This window comes from Fusarium falciforme, chromosome 2 (assembly GCF_026873545.1).
Source record: "Fusarium falciforme chromosome 2, complete sequence".
In the NCBI taxonomy this organism is placed as follows: Eukaryota; Fungi; Ascomycota; class Sordariomycetes; order Hypocreales; family Nectriaceae; genus Fusarium; species Fusarium falciforme.
In genome coordinates this window covers 2,603,005-2,627,341 of record NC_070545.1, presented here as the reverse complement: position 1 = coordinate 2,627,341, position 24,337 = coordinate 2,603,005, and the positions used below count along the sequence as shown (strand labels likewise).

General features: G+C 54.9%; 8 protein-coding genes across 8 annotated transcripts; 3 read left to right on the top strand and 5 right to left on the bottom strand.

Annotated features, from left to right (window-relative positions):
- Positions 1–12: 12 nt before the first annotated feature.
- Positions 13–926, bottom strand: NCS54_00276500 (Protein BCP1; the record flags this gene model as incomplete). The annotated part of the gene is made up of 2 exons (XM_053148356.1): positions 13–783; positions 840–926. 2 exons carry the CDS (start codon positions 924–926, stop codon positions 13–15), a joined length of 858 nt encoding a protein of 285 aa, XP_053004331.1.
- A 791-nt stretch (positions 927–1,717) lies between these two features.
- NCS54_00276400 (Vacuolar protein sorting-associated protein 17) lies at positions 1,718–3,600 on the top strand (the record flags this gene model as incomplete). The annotated part of the gene is made up of 3 exons (XM_053148355.1): positions 1,718–2,179; positions 2,229–2,682; positions 2,729–3,600. 3 exons carry the CDS (start codon positions 1,718–1,720, stop codon positions 3,598–3,600), a joined length of 1,788 nt encoding a protein of 595 aa, XP_053004330.1.
- A 4,936-nt stretch (positions 3,601–8,536) lies between these two features.
- NCS54_00276300 (PKS-ER domain-containing protein) lies at positions 8,537–9,959 on the top strand (the record flags this gene model as incomplete). Its single annotated transcript, XM_053148354.1, has 3 exons — positions 8,537–8,647; positions 8,728–9,098; positions 9,155–9,959. The coding sequence occupies 3 exons, from the start codon at positions 8,537–8,539 to the stop codon at positions 9,957–9,959; spliced, it is 1,287 nt and encodes a 428-aa protein (XP_053004329.1).
- A 551-nt stretch (positions 9,960–10,510) lies between these two features.
- NCS54_00276200 (COP9 signalosome complex subunit 6) lies at positions 10,511–11,797 on the bottom strand (the record flags this gene model as incomplete). The annotated part of the gene is made up of 2 exons (XM_053148353.1): positions 10,511–11,469; positions 11,521–11,797. The coding sequence occupies 2 exons, from the start codon at positions 11,795–11,797 to the stop codon at positions 10,511–10,513; spliced, it is 1,236 nt and encodes a 411-aa protein (XP_053004328.1).
- Positions 11,798–13,929: 2,132 nt separating this feature from the next.
- NCS54_00276100 (Hypothetical protein) lies at positions 13,930–14,271 on the bottom strand (the record flags this gene model as incomplete). The annotated part of the gene is made up of 1 exon (XM_053148352.1): positions 13,930–14,271. The coding sequence occupies one exon, from the start codon at positions 14,269–14,271 to the stop codon at positions 13,930–13,932; it is 342 nt and encodes a 113-aa protein (XP_053004327.1).
- A 684-nt stretch (positions 14,272–14,955) lies between these two features.
- Positions 14,956–16,853, bottom strand: NCS54_00276000 (MFS domain-containing protein; the record flags this gene model as incomplete). The annotated part of the gene is made up of 3 exons (XM_053148351.1): positions 14,956–15,623; positions 15,674–16,159; positions 16,214–16,853. 3 exons carry the CDS (start codon positions 16,851–16,853, stop codon positions 14,956–14,958), a joined length of 1,794 nt encoding a protein of 597 aa, XP_053004326.1.
- Positions 16,854–17,951: 1,098 nt separating this feature from the next.
- On the top strand, positions 17,952–20,443 carry NCS54_00275900 (Zn(2)-C6 fungal-type domain-containing protein; the record flags this gene model as incomplete). Its single annotated transcript, XM_053148350.1, has 4 exons — positions 17,952–18,376; positions 18,428–18,464; positions 18,522–19,004; positions 19,055–20,443. 4 exons carry the CDS (start codon positions 17,952–17,954, stop codon positions 20,441–20,443), a joined length of 2,334 nt encoding a protein of 777 aa, XP_053004325.1.
- A 1,239-nt stretch (positions 20,444–21,682) lies between these two features.
- On the bottom strand, positions 21,683–22,811 carry NCS54_00275800 (Hypothetical protein; the record flags this gene model as incomplete). The annotated part of the gene is made up of 4 exons (XM_053148349.1): positions 21,683–22,130; positions 22,185–22,398; positions 22,457–22,647; positions 22,699–22,811. The coding sequence occupies 4 exons, from the start codon at positions 22,809–22,811 to the stop codon at positions 21,683–21,685; spliced, it is 966 nt and encodes a 321-aa protein (XP_053004324.1).
- Between the last annotated feature and the right edge of the window lie 1,526 nt (positions 22,812–24,337).

Sequence of the window (24,337 nt, the reverse complement as noted above, 5' to 3'; positions counted from 1 at the left end):
GTTGATGTTGATCTATTGCGGAGCACTCAGATACTCATTAACGGCCTTGACAGCCCCCGGGAACTTGCTCGCCTCGATGAGGATCATGTGTCCATGCGCCTTGACGCCCATCTCTTGGAATGCCCGCTTGCTGTCCGCCACCGACTCGTCCTCCTTTGTGTAGTTGAAGTTACCGTACGCCTCGGCGTGCTTCTGCAGCACCTCGTCCTCGACGTGGAAATAGTACACTCCAGCCTCCTCCTTGGCCTTCTTCCGCTTCTGGTTCTCCTGGTCCAGCTTCGACTCGAGCTCCTGGTATGTCTTGGACAGGATCAAGTAGTGGGAGAACTCGTAGGGCTCCTTGTCTTCCACGGCCGCCTCAACCTCGTCGATGAGCATCGAGTAGAGGGGAGGTGCCAGCTCGGACGGCATGTTGATGAGTCGCTCCGAAAAGATCAGGCCGACGTGCTTTCCGCTGTTGAGCACGTTGGCGACGGGCGCGAGGGATGGGTTGCTCTGCGCCTTGTTCACCAGGTACTTGAGAATATCATTCATGGGCTCCTTGTTCTGGTGAACGGCAGTGTTGAGGACCGTAAGCAGAGCGTAGGCGTCATTGGCCTTGCCGTCGACCTTGATTGTAGAGCCGATGGTGGGCTGAGAGAGGACGAGGTCGGCGAGAGCAGACATGTTGAAGAGGTTCGCATCGACATCGAAGAGTTGTCGCAGAAGGGTCTTGGTGCCGTGGAAGTCAACTTCGGGGTCAAAGTTGAACCATTCGAACTCGACATTGACCATGTCAAAATCCTGCAAGGATTAGTTAGTAAAGAAGCGCATGCGATCCTCCAGCAGTCGCAACTCACCTCATCATCGGAGCCATCCTCATCCATCTTGTCTACATCCGCAGGCGGGACGTCCTTGCCTTCTTCGCGCGCTCGCTTCTTGCCCATTGTGATTGTAGGTGTGTAGGAACTGTGTCTATGGTCCTAGCGGGGAGAAAATGGAGGTAGTGTAGCAAAGGGAGGCTACTTGAGACGTCTTGCGAAAAGTTGAATTGAAGTTTACTCGCAAATCTTTAACTCGAGGACCAGTCAACGAGGTCCAAAACATTTTGCGAGCCCCTCACTAGCGGCGCCGATAAGATCAGACCGCCCATTAAGAGCGAGCCAATGGGCTGGTGGCTGAGTATAAAAAGCCACTCACTATTGAATACGACATAAGTATTGGATCATGCATGGCCCAAACTGAGCAAAAGAGTGCGCTATTAATTGTGTCGCTCCAAAAGGGTGGCCAAGTATTATTCGCACCATCTTGACGTCCGAGGCAGAAGCTTGCGCCCAGTGAAGAAAGTCGGGGTGGGTTCCTGACCCAACACGGCTGCAGCCTGAACCACCACCTCAGCTTCCGTCAGCCAGCCGCGTGTATTGTAGAGTTAGAGATAGCTTCCATAGAGGCATTAATCGAGTCCTCTAATTAACCGCTCTTCCCCTCTTGACGACATCTCAATGCCTCGTGTGCGCGCCGTGTGATTCTCTCACTGCCCAAAGCGTCCGCTCCGCTTCACCCCTGCTCTGTTCAGGAAGCTCAGCTTGAACCCCCGTCGGTCGTGTCTCCCCCGTCCGTCCCTGCCGACCGCCGCCGCCGCGCCGCAACGTCATTCCTCCAAACTTCAGCCTCCCCGTCTCCTCTCGCATCACAATCGCCCCGAACCAACCATCTTCAAAACATCGCCGACCGCACGATGGATTACAGCTCCACCATCCACGACGCTGACGACCCGGCCGGTGCCTCTCCCTGGGGCAACTCGCCCGTCTCGTCGCCTTCGCGAAACGCCTCCACCTTTCACCCCATCTCAGGCGATCCTCCCCCCTTTCGCTACAGCGCTCAGTCTTCGAATGGCCTTGCGCAGGATCACCCTGAAGGAGACAGCTTCCAGAGGCCAGGCACTGCGACGACGGCTTCCGGCACCGAGGATGGTACTGAGGCGTCAGGCACCCTGAACCCTTCCGAGTCAGAGTCGACCGCAGCGGTCGAGGAGGGAGCTCCCGCGCATAGCCAACAACAAGGCCAGGCTGCTACGCAGGCTCAGGAGACGCAGACACAGCCGCAGAAGCCTGCCCAGCCTCAGTACAGGCTCCAGGCCAAGATCACAGGGCTCGAGCGAACGGGCAAGAAGGACCCCATCCTTCGGTTCGACGTTCACGTAGGAAGGCCTCTGTCCTCTCTCTTGGTCGCGGACTAACAGAACCCAGACAAACATCCCCCGCTTCCGTACTACTCAGTTCCGCGATGTCCGCCGACTACACTCCGAGTTTGTCAAGCTGGCCGAGCATCTGATATCCGCCAACCCAGAGGCCCTTGTTCCCGCAGTTCCCCCGCCTCTGACCTCGGCCGGCGCAGGTACGGATGAGGATGAGTCTCGTGTCAAGGCCCTGATGCAGCGATGGTTAAACTACGTCTGTGGCAACGAGGTCTTGATGCAAGACGATGAAATGGTGCTCTTTGTCGAGAGCGATTTTGGCTACAGCCCCATGGTTAAGAGGAAACAGCCAGCTACTGGCGTCCGCAGAAAGATTTTGAAGCAATTTGCTCCTCCTCCTGATGATACCCCTGAACTTGCGGATGCTCGACCGACTGTCAAGCTGTTTTACCTTGGGAGCATGGACGCTGGCCACAAGGTTGACAAGCTGGTCAAGGCCCGGAGAGGTAGGTATCTCGCAGGATTTCTGTGGATAATGCTAACCTACTCAAGGGCTTGGTCTCGCTGAGGCCGACTACGGTGCCAAGCTTACGAGCATGAACGTTCAAGAGCTTCACCCCGGTCTGGCCAATGCCTATCGGAAGCTGGGTAAGGTCGTCCAGACCGTTGGCGACTACCATGCGGCTCAGGCGACAGCCGAGGCCACCACCATCGGTGACCCGTTCCAATATCATTCCCAGGATGCATTCATTGTCAAGGAATCTCTAACCAACCGCCAAATTCTGATCCGCGAGTTTCTCCAAGCCCAAGAAGCCACTCGCGGCAAGCTCAACGCAGCTGACCGGCTAAAGGCCAGCTCCAGCGTCCGTCGCGAGAAGGTGGATGAGGCCATCACAGCCTTGGATGATGCCCGTCAGCATGAGACCTACCTGTACAACAAGACGAACCGTGTCACCCAGAACCTTGTTCAGGAGCGCCGTAAGTGGTTCTCTAGGACGTCGTCTGACCTGCGCCTGAGCATCAGGGAGTACGTGCTCCGCGAAATTGAGGCCGAGAGACGGACACTGGCTCTTCTCGAGACGGTTCGGCCAGATATTCGATCAATTGATGCCTCGGGCGGCCTGAGCCGTCTCGGTCGTGAAGCGCACCCAACGGTGCGCCGTTCAAGCCTCGCCGCTAGCCAGGGTCCCAAGGGTGACGCCTGGAGTGGTGTCCCGCGCCGCTCAGATGCAGCGAATCGCAGCGTATCGGGTAGTCTCATCAGCAAGGTCTCTGAGGAGGGTGACAATGAAGATGCCGCCGAGACGACCCAGGGACGAGCCGCGGGTGGTCGCACAGGCCTCAAGGGAGTGAATGAGGAGGACGACGAGGATCGTGTGGATGCTAGAAATGCTGCGAGTCGCCTGGCGGCCAGCACCTTCTAGGTTATCTATGAGTGATGGGAGGGTAGTTATGTGGATGGGATGACGGATCAGGGCCTGCATCAGTTTCCCCCTTCTCGCGATAGCATTGCTCTGAGCCTGATGTCATATGTAAAATTGTATGCTTTGTTTCCTCATCTGCGTCGTCTCATCTCACATGCGTGTGGGAAAGGTTTCACCTTTCCGGAGTGCGTCCCCGGGCAGAACGCCGAGGTGTGAACCGAGAGGGCCATGCATCTACCGGTCGACTCTGTTGCCCCCTTGTCCTGGTGGCGCCCACGGTTGACTGTTATTTCGTCACTTATCATCCATCATACCCGATCTCAAGGTGATAAGCGGTGTAGATGTGGGTTTTTGTCACGGTTGTTCCAGCTGTTTGCCCCCGATTCCGGATGCGAGGTGCTGATGAGGTGTTGCGTCAGAGCCTTGATCTTGATCCATCATCTTGAGGCCAGACATCGAGATGTATTCCGCATGGAGACCTGTGCACAGCATTACTCATCTGCTGCACTAAATCCTGGGATTCAGAGGCCTCGAAGATAGACCCAGATAAGAGGCCTTGTACTCATTGGATGTGCAGTCGTGTGAAAGACCGGACATCTGTTTCCACCGTGACCAGTGACAAGTTGCAGCACAACACGTTGTACTGTGTGACTGCGACACAGACCAGCTGTTTGGGTCATAAGGGTAGGCGGTTATAGATTGTGCCCATGTAATGACTATGGCGGAATCCCAACACGCATACTGTGTTACTTTGATGGCGATTGGGGGATTCGGCAGATCTCTTTCTGATATCAGTGATGAAGCGGGCACAGAGAAAGAGTGAAGCAATTCCCCGCAAATATTGAATGACGCCTGGTTCCTTTCGACATGACCACTTGACCATTGGAGCCAGCTCGTGGGCCAGCTCTCGTCATCCAGTAGGCAAAATAGCTCCGGAATAAACAACCATTCACCCTGGGAACGGTCCGCTTGCATCCTATGAGATTCCACTCGAAGCCACATGCTTAGGTGGTTGGCTATATTGCGTGACAATGTCGTTTCTTTACCAACTCAAAGCGGAACGGATTTGTGGCCGTCAAGCCTGAAGCTGCAAGGGGGCATGGTGAAGACGCGTATATTTGAATCGAGGGAACGATGCTCCACCATGTCGACAGCCAATAGAGGTTTCGAATGCATGTTCCGTCCCAAAAAAGCGTGCAGCAATTCCGGGACTGATGCCGGTGACTGGCCGCCAAGTTTCGACTGGGTAGCATCGCAGGACTGCATGGCGAATTGTTACCTTGTTCCGAAATTTGACAATCGAACTATGATCGGCCTGCCACGCTCACTGTTATCCCGTCCCGATCTTTGGTAACGGATGCGAGGTTTTCTCGATGGCTGAAGGAAACCAAGGGTTGTCAGAGTCTTGAGCTCCGAAGTGGCGGTCTGATAGGACCAGGGTCTTCCGTGTGCTTCTCAAATAACTTTAGATCAGTGTTTCACAAGCAGTTGGCTAAATAGTGCTGATCTCTGATCGTTCTGGCCTCGAACAGGATATCTTTCCCCGACACTCAATGCTGGGAACTGCAGTAATTATGTAAATTGTCGTGTAGGCGACGCAAAGCTCCGCTGCGGACGTGACGGAAGCGCTCTCTAGAACAGCAAATCAAGTTGAATATCACGATTGTTGTGTCATGCACATACTTGGCCGATAAGTAAGTTGTTGATATCCTCGCATAGAGCCTGAATCGAGACATCCGTGTTTGATGTGATTGGAAGCACATTTAACCATGATCTGACACAGCTATGGGAGCTTGTGTGTGTAGCCACGAGGTGGCCGGACAGAGCTGTCGACCATTCCAGGGGTGATGATGAAGTGGTGGAACCAAGAGTGCATGGATCTCGTCATTTTTGCATCCTGAACGTGTCCAACCCTTAAGATTGAGCTGGAAGCGAGAGGCCTGCTGCAGCCCAGTGAGTGACATAGACTGCACCATGTCAACCGGATCCTTCCAACAGACAGCGGAATGAGCGGTCTCTTAGATTGTGTCGAGGAGCGAATAGTGCCGGCACTTGGGTTGCAACGTCTTAGTCAAGCTGAACTTTGAGGCAAGGGCTAGAGCACTAAAGTCGGCGTGCGCATGCATTCTAGAAGGCGCTTCCAGCCGCCGAATGGCTCGGGATTGCGAAACCGTTCCGAGCACCAGCAGGCTTGGTCCTGGCGGGTCTCCATGGTCAAGCCCAGGCGGCGGTCTTGAACAAAACGAGAGGGAGGTGCAGCCGTAGCGCATTGGCTTGCGAACCGTCATTTCTGCAGGGTTGACATCTGGATGACTCGGTCAAATCTGCTGCGGAACCTTCCAATGAGGCTGTTGCCTCTTGATGTAGAGGCCTGGGCAGAATTGCCCGAGTTGACGAGTTGGATAGCACTCCTCCCACATGGGATACCAGATCGCGATGTAGAGAACCCGAGAGTGAAAGCCACGGATGCAGTGACACCCCATCAGCATCCGGCGGGGAGGAATTGGCCAGAGCCTGGGGTCCTGGGGTCTGGGGTTTGACCCTACAATCCCTGTCGCCCGTATTAGGCGCGGTTTGCGTTGGGACCAAATCGAAGGACCTCATCCTCTCGCGTGGTGTCCCTGGTCGCTTGAAACAAGCTGCAGCCAACGCTTGACAGGTGGAGGCGATAGACCGGTAGCGCAAGAAAGTCTCTGATTGATAAGGACCGATCATCACACAGGCTCCGCCAGACGAGTGATCACCGGTGCAAGGATCTTGTTTTTTCCAATGGCAAAAACTGGAGCTGGTGACCGAGGTGAGGTAATGAGTAATAAGGACTGCCCCAGTTTCTGGAGAATCACCAAGATCAAGATGGATCTGATGGAGAGGGAGGGAAGAGGTTGGAGTTGGAGGGCATGGATGTGCCCCGATTGGCGATAAGGGCTTGGGAAATGCATTGGGAATGGGCTGTCCAGCCTGGAGGGTAGGAGGGTAGGAGGGCAAGCACGCCGCACGCTTATCGGGTCGGGTGGAAGGCACGACTTAGACGGCCTTTCCAGAATTAAAAGTCCGCCTATCGAGGACGCCAACGCCAACGTTGGAACGCGCCTTCCACAAATTCTGCAGTGATTGAGTGTGAGTGAGCACCTCTACGGCCAGACTTGCAGCCGAGATGATCCTTTCGCCTGCACCAAGGATCTTGTCTTCACCTACCAACATGTCGAAACCAGGCACGCCTCCACTTCCCTCCACTTCCATGGCACCTGAGGGTTGGAATCATCACTTCTCGAAATTACTCCTGGGGCGGCGGAAGCACCGAGACTCGGATGCGGCTCGGTCCTCCCTGTCTCCTCCTGGGTCTCCTCATGGGCCTCGTCCCCTCCAGCTTGCGGCTTATGGCGTACGGCTTGCGGCTGACGATTGCTGGTGGATAAGGATAGGCAGTTGACGACGACTGGCAGCAGAGAACCATGGTGCCCCTGCAATCATGGGTTTAGACAAGATCTCCGTCTACACACCCATCAGCTCCAGTCCGAGTGAGGCGACGGATTCCCGAGCCTCTCTCAAGAGTTAATTGCCGGCAGAGCTCTGTCTCAAGTCTCAACGCTCGAGCTACCGGCCCCGAGACCGCTCTTTGCCTTGGCTTCTTGGCCTTGTCGTTCCACTGGCACATCGTCACTCTTTCCTCGGCCCTCCGGGCTGCCGGGGCATTAGGCCGGGCGTTGAGCAGGCCCTGGTCTGTCAGAAACGCTGGCGAGCTGTTCTGCCCGTGCTACGCACGACGACATACGCCCTATCGTGCCCTCACCGCGATCTCGGGTGGATTAGGGGGGACACCCTCCGTCTAGCTGTGCATGGTTACGGTCCATCTGGCCGCCCTCCGCCACATAAAGATGCAACACCATATACCGCAGTAGGCTTGTCGTCGCAATTGATGATCTTGTTTCCTCCTTGGAGCGGGCACCAGTCGTAGTTGGCATCGTCAAGGTGTTGAACAACATGCTGGAGTCGTAACAAAGGACAGCGTGCGGCTCCTGGCACCACCCCTCCTCCAGCGAAGCGATGGTCGTATCCTTCAAAGCATTGACGCCATGCTGGGGACCAGCGACAGGTTTTCCATCTACTAGGACCCTTGACGCCGCTAATAGACCCTTGATAGCGCGCCCCGCGACCAAGCATTAGGCCTTGAATGACGCCCCATCTGTGCATGCAAGACGCCCGTCCTCGAAACAAACCCGTTCGCAACATCCACCAAGTCTACCCTCATGGTCCGGCCTCGGCCCAGGTACACGGCGCACCATCTCGCTCACCAGGGGCCGCCCCTCCACGCCATTGCCATCTCGTCCGGCCCTGCAGCTAGTTGGCGAGATGGCAATGTCTAGCGGAAGACTCCTTGTCCCCGGAGATAGCTCGTTGTTCCCTGACTGGGTCACGTCCCGTCAACCAGCTCAACGCCTCGAGGCGCCGGGCCACCTTGGCGTTGAGTAATTGCTGATGAGCACACGCCCTGCCTTTCATTCTTGCCCTCGAATCGGACTCCTCTGGACGAGGACTCCGGAGGATGCTGGCGAGGATTGTTACCTACTTAAGGGGTGGGGTCCCTTCTTATTTGCCTCTATCTCCCTCTGCCCGAAGAGAGATAAATCCTCAGGCCTTCTTCATCTATTGTCCTTAGCTCAAACATCCCACGTCGAACTGGTCCTATATCCCACGTTTCATACCTTATTTCTTTAATCCCAACCTGCTTTTGGCACTTGAAGCGCCTCCAGGAACTATCCCGGACCACAACCCCCACGCACCGGACTGCTCCCACGCTCTGCTCCCTCCACCAGCCAATCCCGTTGACTGTAATTGCCCCAAGAGGCAACCGGCCAAGCCATCGACCGACTTCAAGTCTCCATTCTCTCCAACATCCCACCCTCATCCCACGCTTCGAGCATTATTCTCGTTAGCCATGGCCCCAGCTGCTACAGGAGAGATTGCGCCAATGCATCTACCCGTCTGTTCCTCGAAGCCATCCAAGATCAGTGCCTCTGTCTTGCATGGTCCCCGCGATCTGCGATTGGTAAGTGCTTCTAACCAGGTGACACGAGCATCATGGTCTCAGCCCTATCCGACACCCGGCTAACTGGTATGCCACGCTAGGAAACGAGGACGATCGAGGCTCCGGGGGTTGGCGAGCTGCAGATTGCCATCAAGGCCACTGGCATTTGTGGATCAGATGTTTCATACTACAAGAAGTTTGCCAATGGCGATCTCTGCGCCTGCCACCCACTCTCCCTGGGCCATGAGTCGTCCGGTGAAGTTGTTGCCATTGGACCCCAGGTGACTGGCTTCCAGCTGGGTGATAGAGTTGCTCTCGAGGTTGGTGTTGCCTGCGGTCAATGCGGGATCTGCCGGAAGGGCAGATACAACCTCTGCAAGAAGATGCGCTTCAGGAGCAGCGCCAAGAGTTACCCTCACTACCAAGGTACTCTTCAAGAGAGGATCAACCACCCTGCCGTCTGGTGTCACAAGTAAGTTCTGCTCCCACGGTCTCATCCGGACCCTCCCTAACAGCTATACTCTGCAGGCTTCCCGACAATGTCTCGTATGAGGCCGCTGCGCTTCTTGAACCCTTGTCCGTTGCTATTCATGCGGTCAACCGTGCCAAACCGGAGCCTGGCTCCACTGCTCTGGTAATTGGAGCTGGCACCGTTGGCCTGTTGACTGCTGCCATGGCCCGCCAATCGGGCTGCACCTCTGTCACGATTACCGACATTGACGCAGGACGGGTCAACTATGCTGTCAGTCGAGGATTCGCGACCCATGGATATGTGACCCCACGATCACGGCTGAACGCGTCTAACGTCTCCTCCGGAGTCTCCACCCCTGAGACTGGTGCCATGACCCCGGCGAGCACCTTCTCTGCTGCGAGCCGATTCGATGGAGCCAGGTCATTGGCTGAAGATATCCTTGCTTCCTCGAACCCTGCGGGCGCCTTTGTGCTCGAGGAGGACGAGGACGGCGTGGATGTGACCTTTGAATGCACTGGAAAGGAAGTCTGCATGCACACCAGCCTGTATGCAACCAAGGCTGGCGGCAAGGTTATCATGGTGGGCATGGGAACACCCATCCAGACACTTCCCTTGTCTGTAGCCCACCTTCGCGAGATTGACATCTTGGGCATCTTCCGCTACTCCAACACTTACCCTACCGGCATCCGGCTCCTCTGCTCCCAGGCCAGAGGCGGCCCCGGCTTTGGGCTGCCCTCCCTGGACGAGATGGTGACGCACCGCTTCAAGGGACTCGACAAGGCGCAGGGTGCCTTTGAGCTGGCGACCCGCACCAGCGACGACGAGGGCAACCTGATCTTGAAGATTGTGATTGAGGCCTGAAACTCTTGAGTTACTTAGTTGAATGCGTTATGACTGATAGACAGAGATATCCAGGTGCCATGTATTCTGGTGCCATCTTTTTTTATGAATTTCTGAAGGCGAGATTTGGGTTTCAAAATATGGGGGAACTGTTTGTCTTTGACGTTGGGATTTGTTATTTTGGTTTTGTTAAAGAATAAAAAGTTGGGCTTATTGGCGGAAATGTTTAGACTGCTACTCCGGATGGGTTTCAACAAAAAGTTTAAAAAATCTATATCAGCAATAGACGGAATAGGATATTATCGCATGCATTTCCCTCAAGCTTCAAATCATAAACGCAGCGTAGAGTCACCATTGGGGATTTGAGAATGGTTATGCAGGCATTTGCTAACATCCATGATATTGTTCGTACTCGTAAGACAGTCTTCTATAATGCACCGTCGTTTGTTCTTCATCTACCCTAACACCTAACGCCAGGCTGAAATGTTTATGGATGAGCTCACTATGGCAGAGAGCTCTGATATTCGCCATTTCCCTCGAGTTCTTTGGTAATCCGTCGGCGGCCAGCCCTATCAGATGAGGATATCGCCCGCACCCCTGATGTTGAAGGTAGCTGGGTCGACAGCATAATCTGGGTTGCCACCACGGCGGCTGGTAGCCTTGGATATCTCGACCACGTTGAACTTCTTGCCCACATCGCGGGCCTGGTTGACGCTTTGCATAATGCCGTTCAGGAGACCGACAAGGTTGACGTCGTTGGCCTCGTGAAGCATCTCTCGCTCGAACGAGACTTCGTCCGAGGGGATGACTAGGTCTAGCCGGCTGACGAGGGCCTGGATCTGGCGTAGTACAGTAGTCGAAGGAGTTGTGTAGTCTGCGTCCATGCTCCCGGCGTCAGCTGCGTCGCCATTTACGTATGAGGGTGGTAGACGCTCGAGGTAGGCGGTGAGAAGGTTGATGCGGGACTGGAGCATCTTGATGGCGTTGGCCTTGGCGGTGAGGGCGGCAATCATCTCGTCCTCCTCGGGGGTGAGAGCGGCGGCGTCATCCTCCGGCTTGCGCTCCTCGTCTTGGCTCTCGACTAGGCGGCGCTTCCCCTTACCGTTGGACTCGACCGATAGCGAGGGCTTCTCCTCCTTGGGGGCGGCTGCGGCGGCGTTGCCGCCTGAGCCGGCGACGTAGTTCATGCTGATCATCTCGGTCTCGTCGGTCTCGACCGAATAGGGCAACTCGCGGAACTTGAGCTTGAGGGTGGGCTCGCCGTCGTCCATCTTCTTGTCCTCGCCATCGTTGTTATCGGCGCGGGGGTCGTCGACCTCGTAGTTGCTCTCATAGATTGTCAGGGGGAGTCTGCCGCCGACAGAGTGGTCGAGAACCTGTTCGGGGTGGAAGCCTAGGAGGACGGCCGACTCGTTCCAGCCCTCGAGGATCTGGTTGTGGATGGGGAGGATTGTCGGGGTTGGACCGGAGGAGGGGAGGAGGGTGTACCAGCCGACAAAATCGAGCTGCCTATCTTTGTGGACGGTGATCACTGCGAGGTGTTAGAGAATGAGACCCGTGGCAGGTTGGAGGAGTTGCTGACTCTGCTCTAGGCGTGCGCTGAACTTTTCGGCGTTGAGAAGGTAACCGCCCTGTGTGTTGGGGGCCTCCATGGTGTGTGCTTCAAAAGCATGCTCGATGGTGATCTCGCGACCATTTTGCTGTCCCAGTAGCGCTCCCACGATGGGCCCGGTCTGCTGTCGAAGAGTGTGCCGTGTGATGTAGTCGGAGATGGTCAAGAGAACGAGAGGATGGAGGATGGCCTGGAGCTCGGAGCTCTTTTGGTTGGAGAGGAGGGGGTTTGACGTTGCGGCAGCCATGATGCTGATCAAGAAGGAGCTGTAGATGGTTGATGTGAAGTCAAAGTGAGCTGCAACTGTAGGCAGACTGCGCGTGAAACAACGATTGCCCCGCGTTGGTCGGCTTCAGCTAAAGTTGGTTGGTCACTGACCGTGTGCGGCTCCGGACGTGGGTGGTGTCTCCGCGAGAATGTGGGGTTGCCCGGCGTTGACGTTGTTGGCCCAGCTCCAGCGCGGCCCATTCCATTCCAGTCGGTGGGTGGAGCGGAACATGACTAAGCTGCCGGGCTCTCTCGTGTTTCCCCCATGGATGGCAATTTCGAGTCAATTTCAATTCAGCTCGACTTGCATGAGACCCTGAATATACACCATCAAGAAGGGGGATCAAACTGACGCTGGTTCCTTCTCTCTTTTCAGAGACGACCTGGGCCGTGTCGGCGTCTGCTCTGCCGTCACTCGTTGTCGCCTATTCGACCGAAAGCCTAGGGACAATGACCCCTGCTGCTTTCAAGTGACTGACATCCATTCTTATCCATCAGGAGTCAGGCAGCGCAGCCAGGCATTGGCAGACGGACGCATCATTTGCTTGCTCGTCCGTCCGTCATGGCTGCACGTCTCCCTCGGACATTCGACGACAAAAGAAGCATCCTTCTTTGACTTCGCTCATCAATGCCCACACCGGCCTCGGCACGGCTCTTCTCTCGCCGATTCTCTGTCTCCCGGTGTAACTGTGTACATAAAACCTTTTTTTGCTGTTGTCCCGCGGCTGCTGCTGCTACTACTGCAAGAAGCTTTGGCAACAAGCATCTCCTTTGAGAATCTCCACCTCAAAGTAGGTCCCCCAGCAGTTTTTCTTTATTTCCTTTTTCCTTCTTTATCCATGCTTGGTTGCCCTCGTTCTCACCCTCTCGTTTTTTTCTTCTCTTATTTCTTTTGCAGACTCTGCTGTGCATAGAGGCTCGCATCTTTTTTTACACTTCACCTCATATCCCCTTTCGCTCTTGGCCGTGTTCTACCTGTGCCCCCCTTTGGACGACCCTAACTGGCTGGGAGAATCCAGGATACTCTCGGCAAATCTCCAACTCATCTGATCTCAAATAGTCTCTCTCTTATCTACCTCCCGTCTTCCTCGACTTTTGGAGAACTTGGCAAGACTGAGGGGCGCCAGCTGGGAGATTCGTCTCAGTCGAGTCTCATCTCGAGATCGCCTAGCCAGCACTCCTTGTTCCCTCGAGACCCTGTTGCCTTTTAAAGGTGGACAGCCTAGGTTGCCTACCCACCTCGACGACATCCGCCCCTTGTCACACCAGCCTCGCCTTGGACATACACAATCAAATCATATCATGGATTCTCATAGCGGCAAGCGTCACCACGACGACAGCATCGACAGTGCGTCGCCAGTACCCAGCAAGAAGTACAAGCAGGCAACCTCGTTTGGCTCCGATACTTCAGCAACCACAGCCACTTCTACCGGCTCCATTGAGTTGGACTATCCCGCAGTACATCCTCAACTCCGCCTAGACACTCTTCTCCCAACATTCAAGAGTGTACAATACGATCGTCCCACGGTTCGATCAAGATCACCTCAACCTCCTTCACCAAGATCACATTGACGAAACCCCCCTTTTCTGGATTTCCAATTTTCAATATGGCACGGCACGGGACGGAATTGTTTTTATAAAAAAGATTGGATACCGATACCACACGCACCACCACCCTCGACGGCGAAGGGGGGCAGACTTGTTCTCAGCATTCTAGACTCAGAATGATTCCCATTTGTTTATTTCTTCACGCGAGTTACGAAGTACACCGGTTTTGATGGGGGTTGGTTACCAGGGATTTGAGTTACGAGCCCTCGACTTTACTTTTCTAGCGTCTTGTTTTTATTGTTGGTGTTGGGTCAACAACTTATAGAGCGGAGGGATTAGGATCATGGAGAAGCAGCATCACTTACTAGACTGGGGATATCCAAAGGAGGATAAGGGTTCAGGGTAACGATGTATTAATGGTACATGTACAAGTAGGATACGGCAAACGCACCAGATTCTCCTGATTAATATTACAAACAAGCAAAGCCTTTCCTATACCATACCAACAAACTCCTGTTCTTCATAAGGCATTCTTCATATCTCATTATTCGTTATTCCATATGCTCATTCACTGTCCATCTCCCACCACATGACGCTCTCGTCCCTCCTCGAAGGGCTGATCTCAAAGTTGCGCTCCATGGTGGTCCTTGCGTTCTCCATGACGAGCTGCTCGACCCGGGCCATGGCGTCCCCGTCGCCCGACCGCTTGGCCGCAATGTAGAGCGCCATGAGCTCGGCGTGACGGGACTCGTAGTCCAGCCTCACACGGCGGCGCCGGGCTTCGGGATCACATGCCGCGCACGTGTCGTCAAGGTACTGAACCTTGACGTCGGGGGTGCAAGGCCGCGAGGCGGACGCGGTGCAGCAGGTTGTGGCGTAGTTTGTAAAGGTGTGGCCGCAGGCCATGGTTGTCTTGATGCTCATGCACATTCTGGGAGCGTTCGAAAAGCTTGGATCAGGTGTTCGAGAAGGTTATTAAGGTTGTGTAGGTAGGTATAGAATCATGGATAGTGGTAGTGGTGGTCGAGGTTGTGGGCGACTTGGCTGTGGCCGGCTTGTCCGTATGTAGTAGCACCCATCGAAGAGCTCAGCTTGAAAACGAGTCAGGTCAAGGCATTAAAAGGGAAACAGGCTGAATTTCAATGAATCCAAGAAAGCCTCCTTCTCGCCCAACAAATTCCCAAACAATCGGGGGAACCCCTGCTCAAAAGCCGGTGATTGAGTGTCGCATGATTATCATGGCACAGAGCACCCTCACCGCCATACCACGCCTCACGGTTGCAACCGGCAAAGCCAAATTGGACGGCGCAAACGAGATTGAGGGGGGGCGGGAAGGACGAAGCGTCGAGGCGGTGGGCAACCGACGGTGTACGGGAATGCTCTTGATTTCGAGTCATGACGGGGGCTAATCCTCACAAGAAACACGGACATGATGGCGCGGTCTGAGTGGGAATGATCTATTTCATCCAAGGCAGGACATTTAAGCTACATGCTTGTCTAACCATAACAGGCGTAGAGGGGGGATATATCTTTCCTTGGCATCATGTTAACAAACTCCAGAACTCCAGATATGGCGCCTTTGTGTGCTCATCATGACTCCTCCGACTTTTGCTGCTCCTCCCGAGGCTTGTCTTCTGCAGGACCTTGCTTCCCCCGCTTGATGCTCTTCCACTCTACACAGAGTGCGCAGAGCAGTTGAACAATGGAAAGCGCCACAGCTGCAAAGAAGATTCTAGTGATGGCGTAGTTGTAAGCGCTCAGGACCTGACCCATGTACTTGGCCGGCACAACATCGTGAAGATCCGTAGCGCCCGTGTTGACGACGGCCTTTGCGTCGAGGCCCGGGATGTCGGATAGACGGTCCACGAGGCGCCCACTGAGGATCGTCTGGCCAACCGACACAAAGATGGCTCCGCCGAGCTGTTGCATGAAGAAGGTAATGGAAATGCCCGTGGGGATGTGCTCCTTGGGGAGGGTGGCCTGGATGGCGAGGCCGGCCGTCTGCATACCGAGACCGACGCCGAAGCCGACGAGGAACTGATAGGCTATCCAATGCGAGGAGCCGGTGCTGGGGGTCAGAGTGGTCAAGAGTCCTTCGCCAATGGCCATGATGCAGGGGCAGACGATCATGGAAGGCACGTAGTATCCGATACGTTGGGTAAAGGCGGCGGATAAGATGCTCGCGACAACGAGACTGAGGACGAGTGGGATGGTGTAGATTCCGGACTTGACAGGGTCGACGCCCTTTGTTGCTTGGACTGCAAGCGTGTTAGTGACCACTCGTAAGAGCATAGTGAGGAGTACATACACCAAAGAGGAATGTAGTAAACGGCGAGCATCATGGCACCTCCGATGAAGAACATGACCCACGCGCACGCCAACATGGTCCGCTGCTTGATAACCTTGACCGGGATAGTCGCCGTATCCGGCATCATGACCTGCACAACGGCAAACGCAACGGCCGTAAGACCAAAGACGATGAACAGAAGAATCAACCGCCAGTTGCTCCACGAATACGTCGAGCCACCCCACTGAAGCGCCAGGATGAGGCAGATCATGGACGGGACAAAGAAGAAGGTGCCCAGGGGGTCGAGACGGGTGATGTGCTTCGAGACGGGCACGGACTCGTGCTTTTGCTTCGAGACCTTGAGGAAGAAGAGCAGAAAGACCGAGGCGACGGCGCCGATGGGGAGGTTCATGTAGAAGCACCATCTCCAAGTGGCTCGTCCAGCAAAAGCTCCGCCGATAAGGGGACCAGCGACGGACGAGATGCCGAATACCATTCCGAACATGGCTGTAAGAGTTAGCGAGGTTGACGTATTTGTAGAATAAGGTGTAAAGAACATACATTGAAACATTGGTCGCTTATGAAGAGGGACCATGGGGATAATTGCCATCATCGAACCTGTCATGATGCCCGCAGAGCCAATACCAGCAATGGCCCTCCCGATGATGAATGCCACAGAACTAGGCGCAGCTCCACAAACAGCAGAGCCAACTTCGAACAAGAGAATGCAGGCCAAAAAGGTCATTCGTAGATCGTAGAAGCGATAGATACGGCCAAAGATGAGCTGAAACGCAGCAGTGGTGAGCATGTATGCCGAACCGTACCAGCCAATATCGCCCAGACTGTCAAATTCGTCTGTGATCATGGGAATGGCGGTGGCAATGATGGTTCTATCAAGGGCCACGAGAAACATGGCTGCAAAGACGGAGACTATGATGAGCCAGAACTTGAGCGTCTTTGGCTTGTAGTTTTCCATGGCTTCTTGCTGGAAGGCTGGGCCTTGGGGACTTGGTGTTTCCACCTCGGGCTCGTCTGAGGGTTGTTGTTGCTGAGTCTGACATTGTCGTGACTCGTCTTGTTTCTCGGAGGATGGTCCGTTGAGATTTTCGGCGATGGTGTGTGTTTCGGTTGAGGATAGTGAGTTTGTAGACTTTCGATCTCGTTGGCGATCGGGTTGGGGTGAAGTGTCAGGAGGTGACATGGCGAGTTGACAGGAAAGGTTTGGTGATCAAGTATCAAGATATTAATAAGAAATACTAATTAAGATTAAATTTCAAGAGATAATTCTTTTGTTTGAAAAAGAGATGATTGTCAAGAGATACTGAAGTGTCGACTTATTGATGCCTCTTGGCGTCCAAGGCCAAGATATATATATCCTTCCATCGGGAGAATCAATGACCGGCTGATTTGAACAAATATGCGAAAAATGCGAAAATGGATCAAACTAATAACCGAGCCTAATGAAATTCGCATGCAATAGTACGCGTCCTGGTTCGAGGCTCTAATAAAAAAAACACGTCTTGAAGTTGTCCGAACGGCGAGGGAGCCTCAAGGTCGGATCCGGGGAGAGGAACTAATCCCAATTGGGAAACTCACGTCTCGAAACCGCCAGGAGCCCGTCCCCTCTTCGGGACCGACGGGTATAAACTAGCCCTCAACTCTGACATTGTCGCCTCTTGCTTCGGCGAGCCTCTCGTACCCGAGGACCACTCATTACATACATGAACAGGCCCTGAGCCGTCACATTGACTCCTGCAGGGCGCTATCTGCTGTGCTGGGCAGGGCACTTTCCCCCTCTGCGCAACCCGAAGACGGGCCCAATCAGACCCCGAGCAGACCGTCCATCGTCCATCGTGAGAGAGGCGCCAAGCAAAGAGATACTCCTTTGCTGCTCGCTCGGGCCCGAGATCAGAAACAGCCCTACGGCACAGGATCCCCCCCCCTGGAACCATCACCGCCTTTCTGGGCCTGTCATCGGCCGCAACTCGTTGGTGCCCCGTCAATCTCAGCCCTACTCGCTGGCTGGGCAAAGAACTTGACTTGACTTGCAACCCAGCTGAGGAGGCCCTCATCAGCTCGTCTCTCATTCGTGTCCTGGGAAACGCCTCATCGGGACCCATCGAAGCAGGCCCCATCTTCCCTGCTTCTCTTCGACGCACACCACCAAAGGGGGGACCCTCCCGCGCCACCGACACACGGACGGGTAGTACTGGACTGGGCTAACCTCCGCCGAAGCCCTGGTCCACTTCTCCGGTTCAGCCCCCCCGAGCCTCCCTGCTCCGTCCCGTCACTCTTCGAGATGCCCTACCCCGATGGCATCCCCGGTGTGCCGGGCTCTGCCCCGCAGCAGCAGCCGCCTCTCGACCCTGCAGCTATCAAACTGACCCGGGGCACCAGCTGTGTACTCTGTCAGCAGCGCAAGGTCCGCTGCGACAAGAACAAGCCCTGTGCCAACTGCGTCAAGGCAAAGGTTGAGTGCCGTGTCATTCCTCCTCAGCCTCCCCGACGCCGGAAGAAGCGTCTACAAGAGAAAGACTTGATTGATCGACTCAAGAAGTATGAAAGTCTTCTGGCTGAGCATGGTGTCAAGGTTGATGCCATCGGCCATGAGCTGAGACCTGATGGACCACCAGGCGATGATGTTGACGAGCTGGAGAACGATTTTGAAGGCCTCAAGACGTCGCCCGAGGCTAGCTCCTCGCCCGCTGCCTCTCAAGTAGAAAAGTAAGTCTCCCTTCACCTTGCCTGCTTTCAGTTATGTTGACCCTGTCACAGGACCGGCGGTGGAACATGGTTCTCTCTGCATAAAGAGGTACGCCCCTGAGACACATCAGCCCCCTCACTCTTCTCATACTAAGCCATGTTATAGTTCCGAGCAAGTGAGCATATGCTCCAAGACTCTTCAGAAGACGAGCCTGAAGTTGGCTCTACCATTCACCGTGCCTTTGACCGCATGTTTGCAACTGATGGCTTCCCCTTTATCATCGGCGGCCCCCTTGGCCCCATCACCCAACTTCATCCTTCTACCATTCACATCTTTCAGCTCTGGCAGATCTACATCGAAAACATTAACCCTTTACTCAAGATTACACACATCCCTACGGTGCAGGCACAGATCATAGAGGCGAGCTCCGACATTGCAAATGCACCAAGTAATATCGAAGCTCTTATGTTTTCCATTTACTTCATGGCCATCACGTCTCTGGAGGATGCCGACGTTTATAAACGTTTCAACGAGTCCAAGAAAGAACTGCTGGCGAGATATCATTCTGGCACACAGCAAGCTCTCACCAAGGCTGGCTTCATGCGCGTCAACGACCCCATCCTCCTACAGGCATATATCCTCTACCTCGTGAGTATACTCAAGACAACGCATGAGAATTTTGTAATAATAGTACCTAGTTCGCTGTTCGATGGTTCGTCGACCCTCGACAAGTCTTTTGCCTTATTGGACTTGCTGTCCGTATAGCCCAGCGGATGGGCCTTCACCGGGACCCAGGCCAATTCGGTCTCCCCCCATTCGAGGTTGAACAGCGTCGTCGGCTGTGGTGGACCCTTGTTGGGTACGACCGTCGACTGGGGGAAATGTCTGGATCAACCGTCACGGCCCTCTCCAGCGGTGGTGACTGCAAACTACCCCTGAATGTCAACGACTCAGACTTACACGTTGACGGAAAAGAGATGCCAACACCGCACACAGGACCAACTGAGATGCTGTTTGCCCTTACGCGCGTTGAGCTTGCCATGGCTGTCTCGAGTGACAGTAATCGCGACAGTTACAAGTTAAACAACCCAGACAAGAGCCCGGCGGCTACATCTGGCTCTCGATCAACAGCAACCATCCGTCTTGCTGGCCAGGACGGACCCTCCTATTCCCTTGAAGGCTACTGCGCACACATTGAGGGCACATATCTCAGTCAATGCGACCCCAAGATTCCCCTGCACTTCTTCACTCTCACCATGACCCGTCAGGCCCTCTGCAAGATGCGCATCCTCAGCTTTCTTGTCCGCATGCACAATGCCGATCACGTACCGCTTAAGGAGATTGAACGAGACAACCTCTTCCTCCAGGCCACGCAGATGATCGAGTACGACAATGTTGTCCAATCATCCGAGTCCCTGCGGCCGTTCAAGTGGTACTCGATGCACCACTTTCCCTTCCCTGCATACATGTTTCTCGTGCAGGAGCTGCGTCACCGAGTCTCCGGCCCCATGGTAGAGCGTGCCTGGGACGCCATCTCCAAGAACCACCAGCTGCGCGGCTTGCTCAACAACTACCATAGCCCCATGCACATTGCATTCGGTGGCCATTTTATCAAGGCCTGGGACGCACATGAAGCCGCGCTCATTGCAGCTGGCAAACCTGTCCAGCGACCCAGCTTCCTCGGGCTTCTGCAAGAGCGTGCTGAAGCCCGTCGTCGTGCCAAGGCCGAGAATCGTCCTGACCCAGGACTCTCACAACCTCAGATCGGCGTCCCGCGATCTCAGGCCGAGACGCCTTCGTCTTCCGCAGGATTCAACTCAGTCGCTGATCAGACCGCATCTGGTTCCATCGCTGGTGGCCAGCAAGGATCTGTCGCCTCAAGTGATGAGCCGGGCGAGATGGACTGGACCTACCTCATGTCTGGTTACAACGACGCAGGAACCTATCCCCCGATGGGTGGCTTTGGAAGCTTTACCGGGGGGTTCGGCGGAGGCATGGCTGGTCCTGGTATGGGAGGTATGCCTGGCGTGCCTGGGATGGGAGGCATGGGAAGTCCACCAGGGGGCAACATGTTTGGCGGTAACTAGATGGTACAGGCAACTATTTGCGCATGATGTGGCATGATACACGGGGGCGTCCTTATTTGCTTTTTTGGAGTCGAGACGGTGGGCAAGCGGGGGAAGCTGTTGTCTCTGCAGTGGGCGTTGATAGAAACGGGCGTCGACTGGAAGAGGGAACCTTTGGCAACGAGAACGAGGCGAGAGAACGTGTGTTGTGCATATTTTATTTTTTTCTCTCTTTTTGGATACCCGGGATGGCAGGGGTAAAAGGACGCACAGGACACGCATATCGCCTGCATCTGCGATGGATGCTTGAGGCGCTCGCAATGTAGTTATGGTGGAGCGATAGGGAGCAGAGCACTCCTCTCACTGCTATTGTAGATAGGTATATAGAACCCAACTCAGGTTACTTGAACAAGGAGAGCATCTATTGATGGCATCCACGTGTTCCGAGGCCTGTGACTCTAAATATGTTGTGTGAGAGACGGCCCTCAATATCAAGAAGCCAGAACCCTGAAACCAAATTGTCAGCACCAACATGCAGACGCGACAAGGCAGACGTCTCATGGATGCAGCCATGACGAGATCAATCCGCTGACGTCCTCGATCGTATATTGCGAATAGTATAGTATTTGCTTCCCTTCCAATCAAGAGTCCGTCTTCTTGATCCCGCCCATGCAAACATGTGCCCATTCCTCTCTCTTCCTGGAGACATTATGTGAAGATGGCTACGGTACAGATATCGTCTTGCAGCCTGAACAAGTGCCGCCCCGGCACCCTATTAACTTGACTCGCTCGCCTTCCATCCCTGGGTACGGATACCTTGTTCCCAGCCCCCTGCCTCTCGCAGCAGCCTAGTCTCCACCGCCTGACAAAGCCATTGATTGACCGACCGGTTCGCGAGACATTCTTTCATGCTGCTCTTCCCCTGTTGGATAGCAAGAGGCAGAGTGCCGATCCTCGCCGTCCATGTGATAGGTCATTTCGAGGACGAAATGTTTGCCGTATGTTGCTTTTCTTCTACGTCGGAGCGCCATGCGAAGTAACCCTCCACCCATGGCGCCCCGGCGGCCAAGACCAACGGCTCAGCGTTCTGCTAGGTATGTTGCACAACTCTAGCGGAGATGCGAGCATGCAGATGCGGCATGCGACCTGAACCTCGTTGGATCAGGCTCTGTCCAAGGTCCACAGCAACGGCTGACGCCCCGATGACCGAGCTGTGCTGGCTGTTCGCCTAACCGGCCTGGCCTGGCTCTCTGCGCCCTTCTAGGACAGAGGTTTCTGTGCCCAGAAATCGACCCATCTGAGTTGTGCGTGAATGCGGGGGTTCCTGAAGGCTTCAAACACACTGTGCGCGAGCTCATCCGCCTCTTCATCCGAAAGCCCCATGGTATCAGGCCGACCCAGAATTGCTGCGATCCAATCCTCGACGATGTTCTGGGTAAAAATTCCAATCTCTCGCATCTTTGCTTCGCTGTGCCATCGTCCAACGGGGGTCGACTGGCACCGCGTGTTGATGTTGGTGAAGCCAACCTCCTCCAGCGTCTCAGCAATTTGGTTGGAAAAGGTCAGGTTCCATCCGTAGATAGCAGTAAAGTGTCCCTCAACTAGGTCGTAAAACTTGTTCATGGGATGGTCATCGGCTGTACCGTCTTCGGAGGAGACTCTTGAGATGACCTCGTGAATTTCGATCCAGCCTCCGGGCCTCAGTTCCCTAACCCAGATTGTTAGCACCTGTTGTTCCATCATGCGCAACTGCAGCTCTTACTCGAAAGACCTCTGAATGAGTTGCCGCGGTTTGCGCAGGGTTTGCAGCAGAGCTCTAATGTGAATTAGATCCGCATCGGCATAGATCCTCGTCCATGGGCGGTTTTCGTCTTCGAGATCCTCGACCCGAAACTCCACGTTGGGAGGAGTCCAGTGCGGTTGAATAGGTGACAGGTCGGTCCCAATGACACGTGCGCTGGGGAAGTTCTCGGCCACTGAGATAGAAAAGGGTCAGTCTGCGGTAACGTAACGTCGAGGTGCGGAGGAACAGACTATCTTGAGCCCACAACCCAACGCCGGTCCCGAGGTCGACAATCTTTTGCGGATAGTCTCCAATTGGAGCTAAGAATAGCCTGCCATCCATGAGGTAGTCCAAGTACAGCTTATGCTTCAGGCCCTCGCGAACCTGCTCGGCATCATCATTAGGCAGGCCGTAGCGACCTTGAAGGAAGCCTTGATATCGCCTGACAGGTTAGTCTCCCGCCATTGAGTGTAGCTCAGCAAATATGACACACCTTCCGTGCTCGTACGAGTAAAGCGCTCGTGTGTTGACTGATGTGAACTCGGATGTTAGTATTGAGTCTCCATAATCCGATGATGGGTCCTCTTCAGGGTCGTTGCGGTCCATGGTTGCAGAATCTCTGCTCCGAGTCCGAGTCCCCAACGAGAAAATGTGCTCGAGAAGAGACAATTGTGGCGGAGAAAAGACAAGGACGACGACAGGAATACATGGGCACACAGCTAGGCTCAAGACAGATAGAGTCAAACCAAATGGGGCGAGACAGACACTTGGTCAGGTTAACCAAGTACGTTAAGTGTAAGATGGGATGGGATGGGCGGTGGGTCGTGACTATATGCCGATAGCAGCTACAGAGAGAGCTGATCCCAAGGGAAGGGTACTGGGGGGTGGTAGAGAGGCCAGGAGGTAAAGTTTGGAGGGGTGGGATATGACGGGACCAGGAGAACTGGGAAGTCGGGACGCCGATGAAGCCCAAAGTCACGCCCTGGCGCCCAGGACGGCGGGACTGCGGGACGTTGTCTGACGGAGAACTCAACTTGCGCAGGGCAGGGCAGGGCAGGACACGACCGACACCACAGGACAGGGCAGGACAGGGCGCTTGAGGACCCAGCAAACCGGGCCGTGGGGAGGGGAATGGTGTCGAGGTGTTGGCCAATGCGAAGGGGCGCCTCGAGGGACCGCTTCCAGAAGCACGGGATGGAGGGTAGCCGGCGTAGGATGCCCCAGGAAACCTCCCAGAGGTCTGGTAACAAACAAGGTGGCCGTTGCGGGACGGGATGCTTTCTTCAGCCCCAGCAGCCAGCCCAGGGCCCCGAGCCGTCGGGTCAAGCCGAAACCCTTTTCGGGAGCCTGCCTGTGAGATAACCACAAAAGTGCACCGATCAGCGGCCGAGCTGCGACCTGGTTATGACGTGGTCCAAGGGTGAGGCCAAAACGACCCAAGTTGAGACGGTGCCATTCAGCTAATGCACCGGAATGGATAGATGGACGCACGCCAACGAGATGAAGGACCTTGCTGCTGCTGCTGCCCTCCAACTCTGAGTGGGTAAAGGGTGGTTTCTGCTTCAAACGAGGAAAAGGTTGTCCGAGCACGTCGAGCCATGCTCACACGTTGCGACTTGAAATATCCAAGGGAGCCGTGACGACACAGAGTCATCGTGCCATTATCTCGATCGACCCCTCATTCATGAGCCGCTAACTCACGCACACCAAGCGAAGGCTGGGAGGTGTTTGTCACCAGTTCGGCTCGACCTTGGTGGCATGGGATGGGCATGTCATTCCCGGTACCGGTGTGGACCACAGTGCAAAGGACCCCGCCAGATGAGCTCCGATCTGCCCGCTCGCGGTTTGAACTGCACAACACTCGGCATGGCTGCGCTGCATCGCGTTATGGAGGCATTTCTCCTGCAATCATTAGCCCAACAGTCCATGCTGGTTCTGCAGAGCCAGCCCAGCCCGCATTCAGTTGCAACCGTATGCAACCCTTGCGAGGCCTGGGTGTTCGGGCCGGGCATGCCACAACTGCCGTGTTTCGCCTCGCTTGTCATAGCACAGCACAACACAACGCTGAGTCTGGTTCCTGTCCGCCCTTTCATCTTCTGGCAGATCTCAGGGGTTGAGATGCCACTCCAATG